The following is a 26,670-nucleotide window of genomic DNA, read 5'->3' as shown; positions in this document are numbered from 1 at the left end:
GTGTGGATTACCTGAGGTCAGGAGTTTGACAGCAGCCTGGCCAACATGGTGAAACCCCATCTCTACTAAAAATACAAAAAAAAAAAAAAAAAAAATTAGCCAGGTGTGGTGGCGCATGCCTGTAATCCCAGCTACTCAGGAGGCTGAGGCAGGAGAATCGCTTGAACCCAGGAGGTGGAGGTTGCAGTCAGCTAAGATTGTACCACTGCACTCCAGCCTGGGCAACGAGAGAGAAACTCTGTCTCGAAACATAAATAAATAAAAAATAAATAAATAAATAAAGGGACCCCGGAGAGCCCAGGTACTCAGGAGGCTGAGGCAGGAGGATAACTTGAGTGTCCAGCTTGAGCAATATAGCAAGACCCCATAGGCCGGGCACAGTGGCTCATGCCTGAGGTCAGGAGTTCAAGACCAGCCTGGCCAGCATGGTGAAACCCCATCTCTACTAAAAATACAAAAATTAGCTGGGCGTGGTGGCAGGCGCCTATAATCCCAGCTACGTGGAGGCTGAGACACAAGAATCTCTTGAACCTGGGAGGTAGAGATTGCAGAGAGCCAAGATCGCGCCATTGCACTCCACCCTCAGCAACAAGAGTGAAACTCCGTCTCAAATAAATAAATAAGGCCAGGTGCGGTGGCTCATGCCTGTAATCCCATCACTTTGGGAGGTTGAGGCAGGTGAATCACAAGGTCAGGAGTTCGAGACCAGCCTGGCCAAAATGGCAAAACCCCATCTCTACTAAAAATAAAAAAATTAACTGGGCGCAGTGGCGGGTGCCTGTAATCCCAGCTACTCAGGAGGCTGAGGCAGGAGAATCACTTGAACCTGAGAGGTGGAGTTTGCAGTGAGCCAAGATCACACCATTGCACTCCAGCCTGGGTGACAGAGCGAGACTCTGTCTCAAAAAAAAAAAAAAAAAAATTGAAAAAAAAATTGAAAAAAAAATTGAAAAAAAAATTGAAAAACTCGGTTCCTCAGTCACTTGCCATTTTCAAGTACTGAAGAACCACATCATGTGACCTGTGGCTACCATCTTGGATGTGATTTTTTTTTTTTTTTTTTTTTGGAGACAGAGTCTTGCTCTGTCGCCCAGGCTGGAGTGCAATGATGTGATCTCAGCTCACTGCAACCTCCACCTCCCAGGTTCAAGCAATTCTCATGCCTCAGCCTCCTGAGTAGCTGGGATTACAGGCATGCACCACCATGCCCGGCTAATTTTTTGTATTTTTAGTAGGGACAGGGTTTTTGCCACATTGGCCAGGCTGGTCTCGAACTCCTGACCTCAGGCGATCCATTTGCCTCGGCCTCCCAAAGTGCTGGGATTACAGGAATGAGCCATCGTGCCTGGCCAGACATGAGCATTTTTATAGGAATTGTCTATTTCATATATAGATTGTATGATTATTTTACTTAGCAGAGAAACTGACTTTATGTTTCATTTTTAATACTACTATTTATGGCATTTAGCTCAATGTTCACAACCCTGTGAAATTCGTGGTAATAGTATCTTTCATGCGCGTTTCATGTGCGTCCGTGTGAAGAGACCACCAAACAGGCTTTGTGTGAGCATCATGGCTGTTTATTTCACCTGGGTGCAGGTGGGCTGAGTCCGAAAAGAGAGTCAGCGAAGGGAGATAAGGGTGGGGCCGTTTTATAGGATTTGGGTAGATAAAGGAAAATTACAGTCAAAGGGGGGTTGTTCTCTGGCGGGCAGAGTCGGGGTCACAAGATACTCAGTGGGGGAGCTTTTGAGCCAGTATGAGCCAGGAGAAGGAATTTCACAAGACAGTGTCATCAGTTAAGGCAGGAACAGGCCATTTTCACTTCTTTTGTGGTGGAATGTCATCAGTTAAGGCAGGAACCGGCCATCTGGATGTGTACGTGCAGGTCACAGGGGATATGATGGCTTAGCTTGGGCTCAGAGGCCTGACAGTATCATTATCCCCATTTCAGTAGATGAGAAAACTAGGCACAAAAGAGGTTAACTTGCCCACAGCCACACAGCAAAAGCAGGGCTGGCATTTCACTATGTAATTTTGAGAGTGAAAATAGATTCATGCTCAGAAACACACACCTCTCACGGGCCTGGGTATTTAACCGTTGCTAGGTCTCCTTCCATGAAAGCGACAATCTTGTTTAATTCAACTTTCCATCCCCAGGGCCCACTCCTCTACTCAATAATGCACAAAGTGGATGAATGCATCCCTAGGAACCACTGCTGAAGAACAAGTGGCATCAGAACCAATGGGACACTGTTTCCTTCATGCTATGAGATCCCACCTCAGTCCAGGGGGATAGATACAATCCACCAGTAAGTCCACTAAAGTGCCTCTCCATTTTTGTAATCTGAAGAGTATCCAGCCTGCCCCAGAGAATTCTAAAGCTAGAAGGTCCCTCAGAAAAGATCCAAACGGTGAACGGATTTTTCCTAGCTAGCTGACTGGTGCTAGATGCCAAGGGAGGGTGGGCTCTGGAAAGAATCCTGTGTGCTTCCACGAAAAGGAACTGTGACCAATTACCTAAGCCTGCCCCTGGCAATGCCTCTTACCAGAGAACTAAACCCTTAATTTTTTTTTTTTTTTCTGAGATAGAGTCTGGCTCTGTCACCAGGCTGGAGTGCAGTGGCACGATCTCGGCTCACTGCAACCTCCGCCTCCCAGGTTCAAGCGATTCTCCTGCCTCAGCCTCCCGAGTAGCTAGGACTACAGGCGCATGCCACCACGGCCAGCTAATTTTTTTTTTGTATTTTTAGTAAAGGCGGGGTTTCACCAGGTTGGCCAGGATGGTCTCAATCTCTTGACCTCATGATCGACCCGCCTCGGCCTCCCAAAGTGCTGGGGTTACACGCGTGAGTCACCAGGCCCAGCCTCTAAACCCTTCATTTTACAGATGAGAAAACTGAGGCCAGAAGGGAACTTGCCTCAGCCAAGCAACCGCTTCCAGACAGAGCTGAGAACTAGTCCTATGGGCATGGACCAGGAGGGGAAAACTCCTCAGGCCACGTGGGGAAAACAGTCCTAAAAGCATGAAAAAAAAACTAATACAAGGAAACGCCCCAAACCCTAAAGAATTATATACCCTCATCTCATCTGGGTCCCTGCTCTGTCCCCAAAACAGATCTGAAAACTCACTGGAAATTTCTACACAGGCCCATTTTGAGCCACCTTTTTTTTGTCCAAGGCAAGACAGCCAGCACAAGGCAGCTAGCTAAATGCCAAGAAAGCCGGCGCTTACAAGGACCCAGAGAGGCTCAGCGCTACTAGCTGGCCTCTGTCCCGCCAGTGAGGACACCGTTCCCAGCGGCTGCTTTACCTGTTCCTTATTGTTACTGTTCAGTAAGCCAGGTTTCTTTTTCTTTTTAATGGGGCTTGTTGATGTGTCCTGCGGCGAGTGGCCATTGGAAGAATGTGGAGGGCTGGGGAACTTTCTTTTCTGGGCTGCTCTCTCTGCAGAGCCAGGATCTGAAAGAGATACAGGACCACAGGTTTTAAAGCAGTCAGGGAGGCCTGGGCCCCACAGGGAGGAGGTGTGGAGGAACAGAGTGTGGGAACAGAGTGCATTCTGTCCCCCAACTCCCGAAGCCACTTCAGTGTTCTTCCTCCCAGAATATACGTGCCCCCTTCTTCGCTGTCTGCCTCAACAGTCAGACAAGTATTTCTTTGACCTATGTAACATTTTTGTAAAATCTTAGTTTGTTGCCAAGATACAAAAATTAGGAAATTTCACGTAATAACCTAGATTTTTCACTTTTCTTAAAAAAACAGATTAGGAGGGCCGGGCATGGTGGCTCATGCCTGTAATCCCAGCACTTTGGGAGGCCAAAGTGGGCAGATCACAAGGTCAAGAGTTCAAGACCAGCCTGGCCAACATGATGAAACCCCATCTCTACTAAGAGTACAAAAATTAGCTGGGTGTGGTGGCACATGCCTTTAATCCCAGCTACTCGGGAGGCTGAGGCAGGAGAACTGCCTGAACCCAGGAGGTGGAGGTTTCAGTGAGCCAAGATTGCGCCACTGCACTCCAGCCTGGGGGACAGGGCAAGCCTCCAACGTGAAAAAAAAAAAAAACAAACAGATTAGGACCTGCAGGCCCCTATAGCACCAGATACAGCTGAGTAACAGCTACCCCACTTTTAGATGGAAACGTGCAATCGCCATTCTTCCCCACTACGTCCCTGCTAATGAGACCGAGGCCAACCTGCCAAGAGTCATCACACAGGCACCAGTATTGTTCTTACCCCAAAGAAATACGACTTCTCCATGCCCATGCCTGATTGCAAAAGCAGGAAACCAAAGAATATAGACCAGGAAGGCCATACTTCAAGGAAATGAAGGCACACATTCTCCTTTGTGGAAAACAACATCATTTATTCGTGTTTAATAGGCTATGAACTGTAACTGTGTGGAAAGAACACACCCCACCCACCGGGAAGTTCCCATGGCCCCACTGCCACTGGGCCTCCTGTTTGAGACCCTCCTCCAAAAAGAGCAATACAAATTACATCCTTGTGGATTCTCACCAGCCCCACTCTTGTGCATGTACCCCTTGTTTTCATCTTTCAGCATCTCATTTAAACACATGTACACTTCAGCCAGGCACGGTGGCTCACACCTGTAAACCCCAGCACCTTGGGGGGCCAAGGCAGGCGGATCACCTGAGGTCACAAGATCAAGACCAGCCTGGCCAACATGGTAAAACCATGTTAACGAGATCAAGACCAGCTGGGCCAACATGGTAAAACCAGTCCTCTGTTTGCAGACCTTTGTTTCAAGTGCTTTGGGTATAGCCCACAGTGCTGCAATGCAGTCATCTTGCCTTTGTTCCTTTTCCACTGTATTTGTGGAATATGTTTCTAGAGGAGATTGTTGGGTCAAAGGCTAAGTGGAGAAGAAGTTTTCATGAACAATGGCGGGAGGTCATGAGATCAAGACCAGCCTGGCCAACAAGGTAAAACCCTGTCTCTACTAAAAATACAAAAAAAATTAGCTGGGTGTGGTGGCACACACCTGTAATCCCAGCTACTTGGGAGACTGAGGCAGGAGAATCGCTTGAACCTGGGAGGCAGAGGTTGCTGTGAGCCGAGATCACACCACTGCACTCAAGCCTGGGTGACAAAAGTGAGACTCTGTCTCAAAAATAATAATAAAAATACATAAACACATGTACACTTCCACTACCATCCATTCAATCTTCACCTCCAAGGACTTGAATCCACTCCATGCCCAATGGTGGTCTTCTTAACTTAGGGACGACGTAATGACACAGCCTGGTGCACCTGACATCCTGAGGAATGAAAGCTACGAATACCACAAGAGGGGTGAGCTGTGCCAAGACCATAGGGGGATGGGGTGGGATGGGATGTGAAATCCGGAAAGATGTCAATGACCAAAGATGCTCCTGCCCCAGTTTTACCACTCAGCATGTAGGCTGCATGGTGCATCTGTCTCCCTGTCTGCAGGAGGGTCACTGACAGCAGATTAACAGCATCCAATGTGGTCCACGCAAGGCCTCCTAGTGGTTGACTTTCATGAAAAGGCAAAGTATCTTCCAATAGATTCACAAAGGAAGACAATGAACACTTTCCCAAAACCCAGCCCACAGCATGGAACCCTCCAGCCTCACCGTGCAAGCTTCTGGACAATCCTGAACAAATATTCAGGGTGCTGCGTGGAGACCCAGTCGTGAGTGGAAATTAAATGCTAGCAACAGGTACCTTGAGGGTGAACAGACCTGAGAGTCCAGAGATCAAACCGCAGACATCAAAAGGGAGGCCCAGAGAGCCCAAAGCACTGGACCAAAGGCACACAGCAGCTAGTTAGTGGGAAAACTCACGAAAGAGACGCAGAGGTCAGCCTAGCCAACATGGTGAAACCCTGTACTTTTGTACTAAAAATATAAAAATTAGCTAGGCATGGTAGCGCACACCCATAATCCCAGCAACTTGGGAGGCTGGGGCAAGATAATCACTTGAATCCAGGAGTCAGAGGTTGCTGTGAGCGGAGATCATGCCGCTGCACTCCAGTCTGGGCGACAGAGCGAGACTCCGTCTCAAAAAAAAAAAAAAAAAAAAAAAAAAAAGCGAGAAGTGCAGCCTGGGGTGAGCACATTCCCCCAGAGAAACCTCCCCTCCCTCCCACATGGGTCCTCACCCGACTCTCGCCACTGTTCCTGAAAACTTTTTCTCCACTTGGCCTTTGACCCAACAATCTCCTCTAGAAACACATTCTACAAATATAGTGGAAAAGGAGCAAAGGCAAGATGACTGCACTGCAGCACTGTGGGCTGTACCCAAAGCACTTGAAACAAACGTCTGCAAACAGAGGACTGCTCTAAGATTACAGTCACATGGCCAGACACGGCGCTCACACCGGTAATCCCAGCGCTTTGAGAGGCCGAGGGGGAAGGATTGCTTGAGCCCAGGAGTTTGAGGGTATTGTGAACTATGATCACGTCAGAGCCTGGGTAAAAAGGAGAGAGACTGTCTCTGAAAAAAAAAAAATTTTAATTAAAAAAATTTTTAAGTTCTTTAAAAAGATTAAAAAACACCTGGGCAACATGGTGAAACCCCGTATCTACAAAAAATATAAAAATTAGGCTGGGGGCCGGGTGCGGTGGCTCACGCCTGTAATCCCAGCACTTTGGGAGGCCGAGGCAAGCAAATCATCTGAGGTCAGGAGTTCGAGACCAGACTGGCCAACATGGTGAAACCCCATCTCTACTAAAAATACAAAAAACTAGCTGGGTGTGGTGGCACACGCCTATAGTCCCAGCTACTTGGGAAGCTGAGGCAGGATAATCGATTGAGCCCAGGAGGTTGCAGTGGGCCGAGATCTCACGACTGCACTCCAGCCTGAGCAACAGAGCGAGACCCGTCTCAAAAAAATAAATAATAAATAAAGTGTATCTAGCACCATTAATGGACCAATATTCCTCCCAAAAAAAGATTTAATATACACATCAATGTTTGCATAAACCTAGAATATTCCTGGATGAACACAAAAGTACAACAAAGCTCGACTTGGGGACTACTGGTTGCCTTGGGAGGGGTGCCTGCAGGGAGTCCGGGGGAAGGGGAGTCCGGGGAAGGATTATTTTTCACTCTATACCCTTGTGTACTGTATTTATCATGTGCCTGGATGACGTTAGGAAAATAAAGAAAATTGGCCAGGCGCGGTGGCTCACGCCTGTAATCCTAGCACCTTGGGAGGCTGAGGCGAGCAGATCGCTTGAGGTCAGGAGTTCGTGACCAGACTGGCCAAAATGGTGAAATCCTGTCTCTACTAAAAATACAAAAATCAGCCAGGTGTGGTGGTGCGTGCCAGTAATCCCAACTACTAGGGAGGCTGAAGCGGGAGAATCACTTGGAGCCAGGAGGCAGAGGTTGCAGTGAGCCAAGATTGCACCACTGCACTTCAGCCTGGGCGAAAGAGAGAGACTCCATCTTTAAAAACAAAACAAAACAAAAGAATGCAAATTATCAGGCCCCACCGCAGATCTACAGAATCAGAAACTCTGGGGTAGGGCCCAGCAATCTGTTTTAATAAGTCCTCCCAAAGACTCGGCGGTACACTAGTTTGAGGAACGCTAGGGTATGTGTATGTGTTTAGGAGATGGGGTCTGAGTTCTCAACTCTACACAATCCTGTTCCACACTGGCGAGCCAGAGCCAACGGCCTCTACTTCCAGACATTATTTGAGGGGTTGGTTCAGGACTCAGGATAGAAGCTAAGCAAGGGGGCCAGGCTAGAGAATGGGGCAAAACAGGAAACAACCCCAGGCAAGTCTCCACCTCTCAGGGCCTCAGGGCCTCACCTGCAAAATGGGAAGAGATGGGGAGAAAGGGACTAGACTAGAAGTTCTTGTTTAGGGCCTGGAGTGGTGGCTCACGCCTGTAATCTCAGCACTTTGGGAGGCGGAGCCAGGCGGATCACGAGGTCAGGAGATCGAGACCATCCTGGGAAACCCCGTCTCTACTAAAAATACAAAAAATTAGCCGGGTGAGGTGGCGAGCGCCTGTAGTCCCAGCTACGCAGGAGGCTGAGGCAGGAGAATGGCATGAACTCGGGCGGCGGAGTCTGCAGTGAGCCGAGATCGCGCCACTGCACTCCAGCCTGGGTGAAAGAGCGAGAGTCCTTCTCAAAAAAAAAAAAAAAAAAAAAAAGAAATTCTTGTTTAAAGACCAGACAGTGCTCCAGGGACCCTTGAACAGGCCATCACTGTATACAGGAGTGCAATTTCTAGGGACATGGAGCCATAGCTTACTTCCCCTTTGCAAAGATGTCCTCAGCTCCAATGATTAAAAACTTCAGGGCCCCCAGAGGATGTTAAAGTCCCTCTTTAACATTACTTAATTTAATGAGAAAGAGGGGGAAAAAATCACTAGAAATTAATATACTGGTAAGCGATTTAGAGTTGGCAAGGGACTATCACCCAAGCCCACCAGGAAACAAAGGGGGAAACTGAGGTTCTGCTCAGCAAGAGGTAGGGGGAGGTGGGTCCTAGCCCAAGGACGCCCACATCTGAGAGTATTCCAAACCTTCTAGTTTCAGTGAAACATAAAAACCCCAATTCTGTTTGCTGTTACAAACACACCAATTCCCCCTGGAGTTGATGAGAGTTCAGTGACTGTATCTAAGGGGTCGAAATTTGATAGGTTCCAAACAACAGACACATCAGTCAACAGCAGGGGATTTCAATGAAGGCTTGTAGGGAGAAGAATTAGGAAATGCCTGCTGGATTCAGTATCCTTCGGAGGGATGAGACAGCAGGGTGGCATTATGACTTAAATGCCCCCACTCCAGTGGGGGCTGGGCCTCTGGTGATGATGGACTGGTGGGTGTACACCTCACTGTAGCCGTGGTAACCAGGCTCCATAAGGACCCTTTCCAGAAAGCTGAGTCAATTTTTTCTTCTTTAATGATTTAATTCTGACAAGGATGTATTGCCCAGCGCATTTCATCTATAAACTTGGAACAATGACAAACAGCCACTGTCGACTGACTCACTGGTTCACCTTGGATCTGAAAGACTTTTCTGCTGCCTTTTCTGAGGGAGTAGGACCTGTGACCCCACTGGGCTGGCTCACTCACAACCCTCTGCTTCCCACCCATCCCCCAAAAATGAGTGGTTCTGAATGAGTTAACGTGGGTGAGGAAGGAATGCAGCCATGTGGACAGGACAGAGCAGTGACTCAGGAAAACAGCTTGGCATGGAGCAGAAAGCAGCAGAATTTTCCTCTCCTTGTGACATTTTGCTGAAATTGTAACAATATGGGAAGGTCTACTGGGTATTAAGAACCAGGCATGAGGCCGGGCATGGTGGCTCACGCCTGTAATCGCAGCACTTTGGGAGGCCAAGATGGGCAGATCATAAGGTCAGGAGTTCGAGACCAGCTTGACCAACATGGTGAAACCCCGTCTCTACTAAAAATACAAAAATCAGCTGAATGTGATGGTGAGCACCTATAATCCCAGCTACTCAGGAAGCTGAGGCAGGAAAATTGCTTGAACCCAGGAGGCGGAGGTTGCAGTAAGCAGAGATCATGCCATTGTACTCTAGCCTGGGCAACAGAACGAGACTTTGTCTCAAAAAAAAAAAAAAAAAAAAAAAAAAAGGAACAAAGCATGTGAGGAGATCCTTCCCAAGCCTGTGTCTTGTGATCCACCAGAAATCATCCTGGAGCTCAGCACTTCCTGGATGTCTTTTGATTTAAGGGGCATCTTAATTCAAGATAACTCAGGCTCATAGCTTTCCTCAGCCAAGAGTATGAAGAGCTAAGGTGTGGTGGCTCACGCCTATAATCCCAGCACTTTGGGAGGCCGAGGCAGGCAGATTGCCTGAGGTCAGGAGTTCAAGACCAGTCTGGCCAAGATGGTGAAACCCCATCTCTACTAAAAATACAAAAAAAATAGCCAGGAGTGGTGGCGTGCGCCTGTAATCCCAGCTACTTGGGAGGCTGAGGCAGGAAAATTGCTTGAACTAGGGAGGTGGAAGATGCGGTGAGCTGAGATCACACCACTGCACTCCAGCCTGGGCAACAGAGCAAGACTCGGTCTCAAAAAAAAAAAAAAAAGCTAAGAGTTTCTTTTATTATATGCGATATTCTAGGCACTGTTCAAAATGCATTTCCTGTAGTTCCCACTAAGTCACCTGCCTGAGATCACAAAGCTACCAAGGAGCAGTGCTGGGATTTGAACCCAGGCAGTGAGACTCCGAGGGCCAGAGCAGTACTGGGATTTGAACGCAGGCAGTGGGACTCCGAGGGCCAGAGCAGTACTGGGATTTGAACCCAGACGTGAGACTCCGAGGGCCAGAGCAGTACTGAGATTTGAACCCAGGCAGTGGGACTCCGAGGGCCAGAGCAGTACTGGGATTTGAACCCAGGCGTGAGACTCCATGGGCCAGAGCAGTACTGGGATTTGAACCCAGGCAGTGGGACTCCGAGGGCCAGAGCAGTACTGGGATTTGAACCCAGGCAGTGGGACTCCAAGGGCCAGCTTCTAACCTCTGCACCACATGGCCTTGCACCAGGAGGGGCTCATCCTCAGCCCCGTAGCAAGAGGACTCCCTAATTTAGGGTCTATGATTAAAGAGTACACTCTCATTTTGCCTTTTTTCCCCTGAACTGCAGATGGAAATATGGGGCAGGGAAGGTCCAACAAACAGTTCCAGGAACTGGGAGAAGGTGGAAAGTAGTGTCATTCACTGATGACACCGTTCTCTCAAAGGCAGTCCCCAGAAAGCACATTCACCTTCCAAACGGTGGCACCAGTCCCTGAAATAGGCTGGGGGCTCCAGGGCCATCTCACCTCCCCTTTTCCAGCCTCCATCAAGGCTCGCCTCCCCAGCAGGCCACATCAGGTACCCGCCCCCCACCCCACTCCTGCCCCCACATCCGGCGCCTGAGTCACAGCACATGCTGTTCTCTAGGGGCTAGGAAATGACACACCATTACAGGGAATTGTCTCCTCCCTCAAGGGAAAGGGCCGCAGCTGAAAGGCCGGGAGCTTCTTGTGTTTTTGTGGGTGTTTAATTTCCTTAATGATGTCGACAGCAAGCCTGCTGGGGCCGGAACGAAAAAAGAAGCTTGGTCCACAGGCTGAGACAGGCATGACAGGCCACAGGAGTAGGGCAACCAACCATGTGCTTAGCTGGGTCCCGGGCAAACCAGGACACATAGATCAAGGCATATGTTCTGATGGGCCAGGTTGCAAACGACAGAGAGGCAGGATGCCACAGTGGTGGGGAATCAGCTTTCTGGCATCAAAATGCATGCAGAACCTGGCTGTGCTCTCCCCTACAGTGTGACCTTAAAAAGGCGACTTAACCTCTCTCTGTGCCTCTGTTCTGTAAGATGGAGATAATGGTACCTTGTAAAGTTATCGAAGAAGTCAACGAGTTAATTCACGTAAAGCTCTTAGTATAATACCTGGCAAATAGTAAGCACCCATTCAATGGTAACTAATGGGTAACTATTTTTTTTAACCAATCACTCTTCCTCCTTTTCTTGCTTCTCTTCCACCTCCTCCCCAACTACTGCCCCCACTCCAGAAACACAGCTTGCTTTCTAGAAGAAGCATGTTAAATCAATTCCACAAGTTCAAAGCTATGGAAAACACTGGCCTGTGTAGACCGGAGACCAGAATCAGCCCAGGACAGGATTTCTGCATTTCAATCAGACTGAAAATGCCAGGTTTCCTCCAGTAACTGTGAAGGCAGGGTCAGAAGCAGAGGCCTGCTCTGCAGCCCTTTTCGTAATCACCAGTCCTCCCCTTGGTCTACTTCAAACATGACCACACACTGCTGCCCCACCAGAAGCAGCAAAGCAGAGCACGGTTAACCACTTCAAAGCGTTTCCCAAAGACACAGAGCAGGTACCCAAACAGGCCTCCCTTCCCCAGGAATATTTGGGGCCCTCCCCAACCAGTAATTACATCATAAACAGACAAAAGTCCGGAATTTCCTCCTGGCAGAGAACAGACATAAGAAATCAGGAGCAAAGGTTGGGGGTGGGGAGGAAGCAAAATTGTCCTCCCAGCAGAGAATGCCTAAGCCAGGAGGAACTTGTAAATGAAAATCGCTCGCATTAGCAAATGATTATTTCCTCCAACGGGGACCTTCTCTTAGACCCACAGAAATTCGAGGACCGGTCTGCACCCCGGCTGACTTGGGCCCGTCAGAGCTGCCGGGCTGAGCCCGCTCCTCCAGAGGACTGCACTGGCCTGCACTGTGCTTATAAAGAATCCTGCAAATCAACAGGAACTTCTCATCCAGAGCCGGGATAGGGAGGGCTGGAATGGAAATGAGGCCGTGGAATGAAAGGTCACTCCCAACTTGGGGAAAATGGCATTTCACCAGGAACATCAAGTACCTCGGAGGCAGAACATGCGAGGGGCAGGGAACGCCGAGAGGAGGCACTTACCTGCCATTGAGAAAGTGCGGCTGCTCAGAGGGCCTAGCCTCTCTTGTTCAAAAGAGAACAGAGGCTCACCCACAGCAGACATTCCTGCTTCCGGATCCTCAGCGGCCTCTCCCAGGGGGAGGAGGAAGAAGCAAAGAGAACAGGCTAAGAGTCACCACTTACCAGGCCAGCCCCGGTCTTGTACGCATTAGGTCGCCCGGCGGGGCAAGGACACTGTCACCTCTTTGCAATCAGGCAGTCTGAAGCCCAGCGACTTGCCTTCATGTCCCCGGGCTTTCGCCTATAATTTATCACCCTCAACAGCAGCTCGGCTGAGCTGAAAGTCTCCGGTGAAGTGCACCAAAGAGCCATTTATTTCATGGGATTGTGAATAAATACGAGGAACTGCAGTTGTTCTGCTGGCCGAGGTGACAATATCAGAAGGGAGCCTGGGGGGAGGGAAACAGCTGTGGTTTGCATTTTGAAGGTGTTTTTAATATTTCTAGTAATTGTTTCAGATTCTCCAGTTCTGATGTCCCTCTCCTAGAAATGAGAAAACCCATCTTTTATACTCAAGGTATAATCCTTTCCCACTAGACACAGCCTCCTCCACCCCTCTCTCAATAATGCAGAAGTGGTGATTAAAGGGCACATTCATATGTAAAAGGAGAACTTCCAAACTCGCCTGGCAGGACAGAAATTGCTTCAATCTACGGAAAAGAGGCTGATTTACAAATGAATTCAGTGTTTAGCCCTCAACAACTAGAGGCAATTGCAACCGCGGCCCTTTCTCCTCCCCAGCTGGGATGAGGCCCTCTGGAAAAACGACAACATCGCAACAGGAATTTCCTGGATCAAGAATGCCAGGTTCTTTCCAATTTTACTGAGGCAGGACCCAACTCCCTGTGAGAACACACTGCCCACCACCCACCCCCTCAGCAGGCCCAGGCCCCAAAGGCTCCCTCCAACATGTGTACATGAGGCCCTTCAAACTCGACCGGAACACCACAAAGAATGTGGAGAAACCGGTTGCCTCTGGCCTTTACATTGTGGCTGGCTGAGGAGCTGGTTCTGGTGGCTGACACCCGTTGGCACTATTTATCCAGCCCCTGCCTGGCTTGGGTTCTGGAAATCTCTGGTGGTGGTGGCTTCCAAACTGCAATGGGGAATCGCGGCATCAGAGGGCAATTCAGAAACAAAAAGACAGTTCTGTGCTGGCAGCAGTTGAAGCACAGAAGTGGGTTGGGAGAAGCAAAGGGAAATTAGCTTCAGAAAGGGGGCTGATGAAGGAAGAGGCGCCACTGCTAACCAACCAAGGTCCCCACCTGCCCTGGGTGGTATCTCTAAAAGCCACCTAAAGAAGGCAAAATTCTCTACTGAAACGCCAGGGATGAAGGGACAGGCCCTCCACAGTCACCTTGTCACATTCCTTTCGGAAAGCAAAGACAAAGAGTTCAGACCCAACATGTCACCCAAATTACCCTGGCCAGCCACCACGTAAAGATGCCGTAGTGCATGCATGGTGGCTCACGCCTGTAATCCCAACACGTTGGGAGGCCAAGGCGGGCGGATCATCTGAGGTCAGGAGTTCGAGACCAGCCTGGCCAACATGGCGAAATCCTGTCTCTATTAAAAATATAAAAATTAGCCGGGTGTGGTGGCGCACACCTGTGGTACCAGCTACTCCTACTGGGGAGGCTGAGGCAGGAGAACCGCTTGACCCCAGGAGGCTGGAGTGCAGTGAGCCGAGATCAGGCCACTGCACTCCAGCCGGGGTGACAGAGCGAGATGCCATCTCAAAAATAAATAAAAATGCTTAACATCACTCAGTTGTAGGGTGATTCTAAGAACATGTCCTATTGTCTACAGGGCTCATGGGTACACAGAAGGACAGAAGAGGCAGCCACTGCAACAGGGCTTTGTAGAAAAGCCAGACAGGAAGCAACATTGATGCCCATATGCGAACTGTCATGATGCACCCATAAAATGGAATAAAGATGGAATCCCGTCTGCATAGACGGGCATGGTCCAAAATCCAAGTGAAAGGAGACCAGAAATAGAACCAGGGTAAAAGCTTGGTCTCTGAGGCTTCTGGGTTTGCAGAGACATGAAGGAACACCCAGGAAACCCAGTAAACGCTGGACTCCTCTGAATTATTTCTGATCATGTTTACATATTTAACGAAGGTATTTATTAATGGCTTTGGGGAAACTGGGTGATAATGACAATATTTATGGAACACTCACTGCATCTTGGGCACTGCCCAGCCAGGGATCACGTCTGTATCCCTTGTACCCAGCATACAGCAGGAGCTCAGTACATGCCCCCATCATCAAACAAACACTTTTACGGGGCTCAGGTGTTTAGAAGAGTGGAAAGCAGTATCAGCACACCCAGGGGACATCTGGCAATGTCTGGGGACATTTTTGGTTGTCACAACTGGGCAGGAAAAGGGGTTGCGACAGGGTAGAGGTGAGGGATGCTGCTAAACATTCTACAATGCATAGGACAGCCCCAAGACAAAGAATGATCAGGCCCAAAGTCAACAGTGCCAAGGCTGAGAAATCCTGGTGGAAAGAAACTTTAGTGAGCTATCAGGCAGGTCTCACCTTGTGTAAACACACCACCCACAGAGGCGCATGTATTCATTAAGAAGGAAAATGATTCTTAATGTTTCACCTGGTGGCCCTGACTTCGGACTTCAAAGAAAACAATGGGACCAGTCAGTCAACAAATAGTCACTAGGCAACAACTAGATATCTGGGCTACCAGGAAAACTGTCCCAGGAAGGCCTCTGCCCTGATGGAAGGACAGCTAGAAACAGTCATAACAGCTACCTTTAGGCCGGGCGCAGTGGCTCACGCTTGTAATCCCAGCACTTTGGGAGGCCGAGGTGGGCGGATCACGAGGTCAGGAGATTGAGACCACGGTGAAACCCCATCTCTACTAAAAATACAAAAAATTAGCCAGGCGTGGTGGCGGGCGCCTGTAGTCCCAGCTACTCGGAGAGGCTGAGGCAGGAGAATGGCGTGAACCCGGGAGGCGGAGCTTGCAGTGAGCCGAGATTGCGCCACTGCACTCCAGCCTGGGCAACAGAGCGAGACTCCGTCTCAAAAAAAAAAAAAAAAAAAAAAACAGCTACCTTTTATTGAACACTTATTATCTGGGAGGCACTGTTATAAGTACAAATATCAATTTATTTAAAAGTCGACACACTTTTTTTTTTTTTGAAAGAGTCTCACTCTGTCACCCAGGCTGGAGTGCAGTGGCACAATCTTGGCTCATTGCAACCTCAGCCTCCCAGGCTCAGGAGATCCTCCTGTCTCAGCCTCCCAAGTAGCTAGGACTATAGGCACAGGCCACCATGCCCAGCTAATTTTTGTAGAGACAGGGTCTCGCCATGTTGCCCAGACTGGTCTCAAACTCCAGGGCTCAAGCAACCCTTCTGCCTCAGCCACCCAAAGTGCTGGGATTACAGGTGTGACCCACCTCACCCAGCCTCCCCGTTTCATTGATAAGGTAACTAAAGCCCAGAGAAAAACAGGCCCATGGTAAAGCGGCTATTAAGTATAAAATGATTGAGAAACTGATTACAGATGGACAAACCACTGAACAGGAAAAATATCAGGAGTTTGTGAATACACCTAGCGGGTGTGAGGGTAGACAGGGAAATACTCCTCTATTTCCTTTGCAGAAGGGTTTCAAGTGGTTCACAGCTATTGTTTACTAAGAAGCTACAAACTGTCCCAAGAATCCCAAGAGGCTGGGATGGCATTTTTTTTTTTTTTTTTTTTTGGCACAGAGTCTCACTCTGTCTCCAGGCTGGAGTGCAGTAGCGCGATCTTGGCTCACTGCGACCTCCGCCTCCTGGGTTCAAGCGATTCCCCTCCCTCAGTCTCCCAAGGAGCTGGGACTACAGGCACGCACCACCATACCCGTTTCACCATGTTGGCCAGGATGGTCTCGATCTCCTGACCTCGTGATCCACCTGCCTCGGCCTCCCAAAGTGCTGGGATTACAGGCATGAGCCACCACACCCAGCCAGGATGGCATTTCTGTACCCATTTTATAGGTGAGGCTGAGAGAGGCAAAGTCAGTTATGTGTTTTAAGACAAGCAGATCGACGCAGCATGCCCCACCTCCATCACGGCTGGGTTCTACTCTAAAGCCCTTCACTGTACAGGTCAACTGTCTCTCCTAGGCTTGTAAGTGCCACCTGGTAATCCTCCATCACAAAGAGCATGCTTGGCATTGGCCAATGTCAACACAGCATTGTCGTTCAGTGTGTGGGCTCTGGAGCCAGACTACTAGGTCTGAATCCAAGTGCTGGCACCTGCCAGCTGTGTGACCTTGGGCAAGTTTCTTAGCCTCTCTGTGACTCAGTCACTCAGCTGGAACTATTAGGCTCTTCCCAAAAGGGTTGTTAGGATTAAATGAGATAATGCATACAAAGTGAAAGGCATCTGGCACATCAAAGCACCATACTTTATTACCATTATTCTCCTGGGGGGAAGAGGGGGCCAGGGCACAGAAAAAGGCAATAACTGAGAAATTTCAAACTCATTTCCCCCAATTTTTCTCTTTTTTTGGGGAGACAGGGTCTCACTCTGTCAGCCAGCCTGCAGAACAGTGGCACAATCATGGCTCACTGCAGCCTCAACCTCCCAGGTTCAAGCGATCCTCCCACCTCAGCCTCCCAAGTAGCTAAGACCACAGGCGTGCAATACCACGCCCACTTAATTTTTTATTTTTCGTAGAGATGAGATCTCCTAGTCTCAAACTTCTGGGCTCAAGTGATCCTCCCACCTTAGCCTCTCAAAGTGCTAGGACTACAGGCATTGCACCTGGCCCCCAAATCTTTCTGTACCTTCACGAGACTACCTCTTCCAAGCCTGTTTTTAAAAAGGGTTCACTGATGAGAAACACAAACATTCACAGTAAACCCCCTCAGGCTGTCAGGAGTTCAAGGAAGCCAGGCTCAAAATCCCTCCAGGGCTCAGAACTTCCTTGAAAATCAAAGCAGAATTCTCCAGATGGCCCACAATCCCAGCCCCACCCCACCTCCACTGACCTTCCCCCAGGACTCCTCCAACTGCACTCCTCCAACTGCACTCCCCTCTCCACTCAAATGAGGCTCATCAAGCTAGGGAGAGAGAGCTGGTCCTGGCTCACATGGCTGTGTGTCGCAACAGGTTACTTCACCTCTCTGAGCCTCAGAGTCCTAGTCATCTGCCAAGTGTTATTAAGAATGCCAAACCTGGCTGGGCATGGTGGCTCATGCCTGTAATCCCAGCACTTTGGGAGGCCGAGGCTGATGGATCACAAAGTCAACAGATGGAGACCATCCTGGCCAACATGGTGAAACCCCATCTCCACTACAAATACAAAAATTAGCTGGGTGTGGTGGTGGACGCCTGTAATCCCAGCTACTCGGGAGGCTGAGGCAGGAGAATCACTTGAACCCGGGAGGCGGAGGTTGCCGTGAGCCGAAATCGTGCCACTGCACTCCAACCTGGGTGCCAGAGCAAGACTCTCTCTCAAAAAAAAAAAAACAAAAACAAAAAAAGAATGCCAAACCTTTACCGGTCGTGGTGTCTCACATCTGTAATCACAGCACTTTGGGAGGCCAAGGCAGGCGGATCACCTGAAGTCAGGAGTTTGAGACCAGCCAGGCCAACATGGTGAAACCCCGTCTCTACTAAAAAATACAAAAAATTAGCCAGGCATGGTGGCGGGTGCCTGTAATCCCAGCTACTCAGGAGGCTGAGGCAGGAGAATCGCTTGAACCTGGGAGGCGGAGGCTGCAGTGAGCCAAGATCAAGCCACTGAACTCCAGCCTGGGCAACAAGAAACTGTCTCAAAAAATAAGATAAATAAAAACCTAAATAAGACAGTGCACTCCCTGCTTAAAACCCTCAAAGAGCTTACTGTAGACACCTAAGGTCTTATGAAGGCCTACGGTGCCCCTGGTGACCTGGTCCTGCCCACCTTCTCTCCTTCATTCACTCAGCTCCAACCCCAATGGCCTCCTTTCCGCTCCTTAGATAAGCCAAGCGCCTTCGCATGTGGCTGGCCCCTTCATCTATAATGTTCTGTGCCCAGTCCTCTCCATAGCTGCCACTTCATCTTTTGGCTTACTGCCCTAGAGAGGCCTTCTCTGACCACCCCAGCCTCCAGCCTCCAGACTCCTCATTATACAATCCTGAAGTTATTTTTCTCCCTTCATTATAGTCATACATAGGTGAAAATTATTTTTTATTTTTATTTTATTTTTTGAGAAGGAGTTATCGCTCTATTGCCCAAGCTGGAGTACAATGGTGTGATCTTGGCTCACTGCAACCTCCACCTCCCGGGTTCAAGCCATTCTCCTGCCTCAGCCTCTCGAGTAGCTGGGACTACAGGCATGTGCCACCATATCCAGTTAATTTTTGTATTTTTGGTAGAGACGGGGTTTCACCATGTTTGCCAGGCTGGTCTCAAACTCCCGACCTCAGGTGATTCACCCACCTCAGCCTCCCAAAGTACTGGGATTACAAGCGTGAGCCACCACACGTAGCCCATAGTTGGAAATTATCAAAAATTATTTTCCTCTTTTGCTGGTTCACTGGTTTATTGTGTCTCTCCTCCAGAGCGTGAGCTCAATCTCAGCTTGACAAGCTCGATCTCAGCTTGTCCATCCTTCTTTGCTGTAGCCCAGTGCCAGGCACATGGCCTGGCTCAGAAGTGCCCCAAAGTACATATCGGACCAACTAACTGAGCGACTGTACAGGGTTAACAAAGCCCTAAGGTGGGCCAGCCAACCTGACTCACAGCAAACTCCAGTTTTTCTTCCCCAGTCTAAGAATTTCTTCCAGCAAATCAGGAAGGCAGCAGGGTGGCGAAGTCAACAGGGAAGATTACACAAATGGGAGCCTGGTCATGTCGGCCTCTGAAAGGGACCCCAGAACAGGACATTCCCCTTTCAACAGGTACTCAGCCATTCTCTTGGCTAAAGAACCCATTGCCCCCAAAAGCAGGGGAGTAAGTAAAGACTTATAACTTGAATGGGATGGGGCCATTCAGATAAATGCAATTACTGAAAAATCAAAGGGGGATATCTCAGGAGGTTTTTCTAAGACAACCAATTTCCTTGTTCTCTCCATTATTCTTTTTACATTTTGTTTTGTTTTGTTTCTGAGATGGAGTTTCGTTCTTGTTGCCCAGGCTGGAGTGCACAATTTCCACCTCCTGGTTCAAGCAATTCTCCTGCCGCAGCCTCCTGAGTAACTGCGATTACAGGCACATGCCACCACACCCAGCTAATTTTATTTTATTTATTTATTTTTTTTTTTTTTTTGAGACGGAGTCTTGCATGTGGCCCAGGTTGGAGTGCAATGGTGCAGTCTCGGCTCACTGAAACCTCTGCCTCCCAAATTCAAGCGATTCTCCTGCCTCTGCCTCTTGAGTAGCTGGGATTACAGGTGCCTGCTACTATGCCCGGCTAATTCTTTGTATTTCTTAGTAGAGACGGGGTTTCACCATGTTGGCCAGGCTGGTCTTGAACTCCTGACCTCGTGATCCTCCTGCCTCGGCCTCCCAAAATGCTGGGATTACAGGCATGAGCCACCACATCCGGCCTACCAGCTAATTTTTGTATTTTTTAGTAGAGACGGGGTTTCGCCACGTTGCCCAGGCTGGTCTCGAACTCCTGACCTCAGGTGATCCATCTACCTCGGCCTCCCAAAAAGCTGGGATTCCAGGCGTGAGCCAACATGCCCGGCCTCCCAGTTGTTCTTGAGGAGAGCTATTGTTTCAGAATTATTTAGCAGTTCAAAAAATAAAAATAAAAGAGGCATGACTTTCTCCAGGGAAAACATATTCCCTTCTAGGAGACCCGCCACTGAGATGGCCATTTAACCACATCTTCGGTCTTGGTTCTGGGCCCTTTTTCTTATACGTCTGAGTCTGAGGATCTCTTTTTCCAAAACCTCCGTCGATCCTCAGTCTCCCTCTGGGTTCTCCAAGTCTGCCCCTGCTATGAGAAGCAGGGATCAGATACAGGTACTGATCTATGTGCAGACAGGCTCAGCCTCGACTGGGAAAAGCAAAAAATTATTTTTCAAGTTCATCTTCCCTGCATCCCATGGACATGAGTCAAGAGAAATTCAATCTGCTCCTTCCTGTCTCCATCTAGTTCCCTCGAGCTTCTCAGAGTGTCAGCATCACACCAGGCATAAGATGGGTCTAGATTTTCAAGATACATATTTGTCTTACAACACAGTCCCTCAGCTCTTATCAACTGCTACTGTATCTGGTCCCAAGTCAAGAAATAGCAACCTGGTTTGAAGTGACTGTACCCAAACTTGAGGTCTGGGGATGGGGAGTTATGGGAGGGTCATTAAGGAGGTGGGGCCCAAAACCAGGTCAGCCTTATTAGGAAGAGAGCACTACTTACAGCTGATGCGATGAACCAGTGATCTGGAAAAGGAGCAATCAGTGGCCAGGAAACCAGTCAGCCTCCCCAGTAGCTGGAATTACAGGCATGTACCACCACACCTGGCTAATTTTGTATTTTTAGTAGAGATGGGGTTTCACCATGTTGGCCAGGCTGGTCTCCAACTCCTGACCACCCGCCTCAGCCTCCCAAAGTGCTGGGATTACAGACGTGAGCCACCGCCTTTAAAGAGAAGCTCTAGCGTCTCTTTTAAAATAAGGTCATTCACAGATGAAACAAGGGGTTAAAGAAAAAATAGGCCGGGTGCGGTGGCTCACACCTGTAATCCCAGCACTTTGGGAGGCCAAGGCAGGCAGATCATTTGAAGTCAGGGGTTTCAGAGCAGCCTGGCCAACATGGTGAAACCCTGTCTCTACTAAAAATACAAAAAATTAGCCAGGCGTGGTGGCACACACCTGTAGTTCCAGCTACTCGGGAGGCTGAGGCAGGAGAATTGCTTGAACCCAGGAGGCAAAGGTTGCACTGAGCAGAGATTGTGCCACTGCACGCCAGCCTGGGCAGTAGAGTTAGACTCAAAAAAGAAAGAAAAAATCACAAGATCCCTCCACAGTAGGGCCCCCTATTTCCACATGGAACAATCCTCCCGCCTGCCCCCTTTAGGTAGAACTCTAGAATCCCTGTTTGCCAAGGTCTCCATTATTCTTAACTTTCAGATAATTAAACCTATAACTTATTGTTTTTTTGTTTATTTTTCTGGAAACAGGTCTTGCTCTGTCGCCCAGCCTGGAGTGCAGTGGTGCAATCACGGCTCACTGCAACCTTGACCTCCTGGGCTCAAGTGATCCTCTGGCCTCAGCCTCCCACGTAGCTGAGGCTACAGGTGCATGCCACCAAGCTCAGCAATTTTTTTTTTATTTCAGAGATGAGGTCTCACTATGTTGCCCAGGCTGGTCTTGAACTCCTGGGCTCAAGTGAGTCTCCTGCCTTGGCCTCCCAAAATGCTGGGACTACAGGCATGAGCTACCATGCCTACCCTAGATCATTAAATCTAACCTTGAAAGGCCCTTAAAGGGTGTAACAGGACAGGGGAAGCAGAGAAGGATAATAAGGTTAAGAGAGGGATCAGAGACAAGGGATGTTTTGCTAGGATGGCCAGGTCCTAGAAAGTTCAACCCCATTATAGGTATTCCATAAGTTTTTTGACATTTTTATAAGCATGGAGATGGTAGTATAGACAAAAACATACCAGACTCTTATCACTGGTTACCTGTGGCAGGAGAAGATTTTTAGCTTTTTCTTTGTATACTTTGGCTTGTTGTCAAGGAGATACACTGATTTTTATCATTTGAAAGGAAAATCCAATAAACCTTAACCCCCTGCCACCCCACAAAAAGTTAATTCGTTTCTTTTTTTTTTTTTGAGACAGAGTCTGTTGTCCAAGCTGGAGTGCAGTGGCATGATCTCAGCTCACTACAACCTCTACCTCCCAGGTTCAAGTGATTCTCCTGCCTCAGCCTCCCGAGTAGCTGGGATTACAGGCGCGTGCCACCACACCCAGCTAATTTTTGTATTTTTAGTAGAGACAGGGTTTTACCATCTTGGCCAGGCTGGTCTTGAACTCCTGACCTCAGGTAATGTACCGGCCTCCCAAAGTGCTGGGATTCCAGGCATGAGCCACCGTGCCTGGCCAAGTTAGTTTCCAGTTTTTGGAAGAGATCCTTCATTCACAAAGCATTTAATGGGCAACTAACATGAAATGCCAGTCCCTTGTTAGTCTAAAGAGGTGAGAGTTATTTGGTCTATCAGTCTAGAAGAGACACACAGAGAAATCAATAATTACGGTAAAGCATGTTGAAGGCTAGAGGGAGGACCGCCCAGCTCCCTGGCATATCCTGTGGAACTTTACCCCAGTCAGGCCTAGGTGCCAAGGGGCCTGGCAAAGGGGATTCAGCGGGGCCTGGACAAAAAACACCAACTTGCAAAGACAGAAAGAGGATTGTGTTCTCCGCAAAACTTTTCAAAGAATAGGCAAGCTCAGGAGGCAATGACCAAGCAAAACTTAAACTCAATAATCATGCATGGAACATGTTCAGTGCTGTGTCCCCTGGCGACGTAGCATCACCTACAGCATTCAGCACAGCATGCACAACAAATCCATTAATCTACTAAGGCTATAGAACAGTGTGATCCAATCAAGCTTGCGCGAATGATGGCAATGTTCTCGATCTGTTCTCTATCAGTGCTGTCTAATAACAGCAGCCCCTAATCACCTGTGGCTGTCAGGCACTTGACACGTGGCCAGGGCAGCTGAGGAATGAATTTTATTTTGTAAATGTAATTTTTTTTTTTTTTTTGGAGACGGAGTTTCACTCTTATTGCCCAGGCTGGAGTGCAATGGTGTGATCTCGGCTCACCGCAACCTCCTTCTCCTGAGTTCAAGCGGTTCTCCAGCCTCATCCTCCTGAGTAGCTGGGATTACAGGCATGCACCACCATGCCTGGCTAATTTTGTATTTTTAGTAGAGATGGGGTTGCTCCATGTTGGTCAGGCTGGTCTCGAACTCCCGACCTCAAGTGATCCACCTGCCTTGCCCTCCCAAAGTGCTGGGATTACAGGCGTGAGCCACCGCGCCCAGCTTGTTAATGTAAATTTAAAGAGCCATGTACAGCTAGTGGCTACTGTGTTGGACGGCACAGCTGCAGAAGCTTAATATTAAGACAAAGAAGCACGCCTGGCAGGCAAGCAGGACACTGCAGAATCATCCACCCATCCCAAGTTGCCTCTAGGGACTGAGTAGTTGAATTCAAGGCACCGGATGCACAGAAATGTGAATATGGATTCGCCTTTCACTCCTTTAGTCTAGCCTGGCAATTGTTAACTCTTTAGTATGCATACGAATTTCTGATCAAAGCTGAATACTTTCATGGGCAATTTAAGGTACTTTGAAGAGTGATTTTTGACTTTGGAACCTAAAAGAACTTCTCTGTGGGAGACTGTAAATAAAGGGTTCAGGCCAAGAGAGGGCCTGGGTCTCCATGGACACGGTGAGGATGGTCCTCACGAAGGTCAGTCTGGAAGGCAATGCCAAGTGTGTCTCAGCAAGGTGCACATCACAGGACTCTCACAAGGCCATGCAGTCTGCCCAAGAGAGGCAGATGCTGCAGGGCCCCCTGCAGTGCAGTGGCAAGATCATAGCTCACTGCAGCCTCCACCTTCTGGGCTCAAGCTATCCTCCCACCTCAGCCTCCCAAGTAGCTAGGTCTGCAGAGACAAGCCACCGTGCCTGGCTTTTTTTTTTTTTTTTTTTTTGTAGGAACAGGGTCTTGCCACTTTACCCAGGCTGGTCTCAAACTCCTGGGCTTAAGCTATCCTCCTGCCTCGGCCTCCCAAAGCGCTGGGATTACAGGCATGAGACACCATGCCCTTAAGGCTGTGTTCTTAAGGGAGCCACTGCAAATTTAAAGGAGAGTGGGACAATCTGACTTGTGTTTTAGAAGGCGCCCATTAGAAGTTTTACTAATATGTCAGAAAGCAAAGAAACCAGGGGGAAGGGGCCATTTCAAAGAGTACTATGTCCCTAGAGGGAAAAGGAAGACAGGCCACCAGTCGCTTTGCAGAGAACAGACACTTGAGCTGGATAATTATCTCCAGGCACTGGATTAATGCTGAAAACAAAGCCATCCTCTCTAGCCGAAAGGCTGCTTTTACTTCAGTCTCTAGAAGTTCTACCCATCTGATAGAGCTAAATCATTTGTTCATTCAAAAAAATATTTATTATACATTCACCAGCAGCAGGCAAGGTGGTAGTAAAACAGGATGAGCAAAAACAAAAGGCAGAACTCATCCTCGTTTTGAGCCTTAAAATTGATGGGGAATAAGGAGAGGAAGGCGAGGAGGGGACCTTCAAGGCATGAGCAAAGGCCCTGAGGCCAGAGATGGCTCTTTGATGGATCTGCACAGTCAGTGTGGCTGGAGTAGACAGAAGTGGAACACGGAGAGAATGGAACATGGAGAGAATGGAACACGGAGAGAACAGAGACTAGCAAGATGGGCAGAGGCCAGCACAGAGGGTTTTGGAATTGTGAATCTAAAAGCCAAGGAGGAAACACTTAAGAGTTTAAAGTAGAAAGGGATAGCCAGGAAGATGTTCCTTGCAAAAGACTGGGAGGGTGCGGCAGATAGAGATAGTGAGAACAACTACAAGGCCACTGTAGTTCAATGGTGATAGGTTGGTTGAAGTGGAGTGACATTTAGGATATGATATTGTAAGAAAATGACACAAAAGTGCAAAGAACAGAAGAGCATGGGGAATGAGTCCATATCTCTGGGGGTGAAGATGTGAAATCTCTCGTGGACATCTTGAGTTTGAGACGCCCATGAACAGGCAGGGAGGTCAGGTAGGCAGCTGGCCCTCTGCACCATGACTCAGAAGCAATCTAGGTTGGAAACATAAATGTCTGAGTCATAAAGCTCCAGATGTGGCCAAGATTACCCAGAGAAGGAACATGCTAGGGGAGACAAGGACAGAGCTAAGCTTTCAGCGACTCCAGCATTTAATGGCCAGAGAGAGGAGGAGAAGGTGCCAGGGAAACAGAAGGAAAATCAGCACTGTGGTGGCAAAGAAGGCAAAGGAAGAGAGAGTGTCCACAAGAATAATCAGCATCTCCAGTACTGCAGAGACAGCGCAGCAGATGAGGATGGAAAACCTCCCCTGGGAAAGGCAACACAGAGTCTCCAGGAAGCTCAGTGGGGACGTGAATGTGGAAGGTCAGGGTGGAAGCCACATTGGAGTTGGCAGGACAAAGACAGGAATACAGACGCTTCTAAGAAGTTTGGCTTGCTGGACGCGGTGGTTCACACCTGTAATCCCAGCACTTTGGGAGGCTGAGGCGGGCGGATCACGAGGTCAGGAGTTCAAGACCAGCCTGACCAACATGGTGAAACCCCGTCTCTATTAAAAATATAAAAATTAGCCGGGCATGGTGACGTGCGCCTATAATCCCAGCTATTCAGGAGGCTGAGACAGGAGAATCGCTTGAACCCGGGAAGCAGAGGTTGCAGTGAGCCAAGATTGTGCCACTGCACTCCAGCCTGGGCAACAGAGCAAGACTCCATCTCAAAAAAAAAAAAAAGGTTTGGCTTTGAAGAAGAGGACAGAAATACGGCAGTTGCTAGTAGGAAAGATGTGGGGGTCAAGACAGCAGAGAGAGGAGACAAGTGCCTTTAAAAGTCTGTGAGTCCAAGCACGGTGGCTGACACCTATAATCCCAGTATGTTGGCAGGCCAAGGCAGGAGGATCACTTGAGTCCAAGGATCACTTGAGCCCATGAGTTGGAGACCAGCCTGGGCAACATAGCAAGACTCTGTCGCTACAAAAAAATTAAAGAATTAGTCAGGCATGGTGGCATGTACAGGTGGTCCCAGCTACTTAAGAGGCTGAGATGGGAGGATTGCTTGAGCCCAGGAGTTCATGGCTGCAGTGAGCCAGGATCATGCCACTGCACTCCCGTCTGGGGAACAGAGCAAGCCCCCATCTCAAAAAAATAAATAAAGACAACACAAAAAATTTAAATGTGTATATTCTTCAAAAGGTTAAGAGTTACCCTATGACCCCACAATTTCACTCCTAAATCTATACCCAAGAGAAATGATAATGTGTCGTGTCTGCACAAAAACTCAGACATGAACACTCACCGCAGCGCTATCCCTAGTAGCCAGAAAGTGGACACAACTCAAACGTCCATCAACACATACATAGATAAACAAAGTGTAGCATATCCATCCAATGCAGCATTATTCAGTCATAAAAGGAAATGAACTACAGACGCTCCTCAAC

General features: G+C 48.7%; 1 protein-coding gene and 1 pseudogene across 35 annotated transcripts in view; one reads left to right on the top strand and one right to left on the bottom strand.

Annotated features, from left to right (window-relative positions):
• The window catches only part of ZMYND8 (zinc finger MYND-type containing 8), a 149,092-nt gene that overhangs the window by 97,920 nt on the left and 24,502 nt on the right, over positions 1-26,670 (bottom strand). For 33 of the 34 annotated variants that reach the window (XM_030826692.1, XM_030826663.1, XM_030826684.1 and 30 more), the window contains one exon: positions 3,314-3,462. The exons of the other annotated variant lie outside the window; for it this stretch is intronic. In XM_030826692.1, coding sequence (XP_030682552.1) covers positions 3,314-3,462 — 149 coding nt within the window. The remainder of the gene's footprint in view (positions 1-3,313; positions 3,463-26,670) is intronic. 34 annotated transcript variants of the gene reach the window in all.
• On the top strand, positions 10,881-13,479 carry LOC100596214 (annotated as a pseudogene). The gene has a single exon (XR_004033090.1). The product of XR_004033090.1 is annotated as an uncharacterized LOC100596214 (transcript).

This window comes from Nomascus leucogenys, chromosome 13 (genome assembly GCF_006542625.1).
Source record: "Nomascus leucogenys isolate Asia chromosome 13, Asia_NLE_v1, whole genome shotgun sequence".
NCBI lineage: Eukaryota > Metazoa > Chordata > Mammalia > Primates > Hylobatidae > Nomascus > Nomascus leucogenys.
Note: the sequence above shows the minus strand (reverse complement) of the source record. Positions and strands in the feature narration are given on the sequence as shown.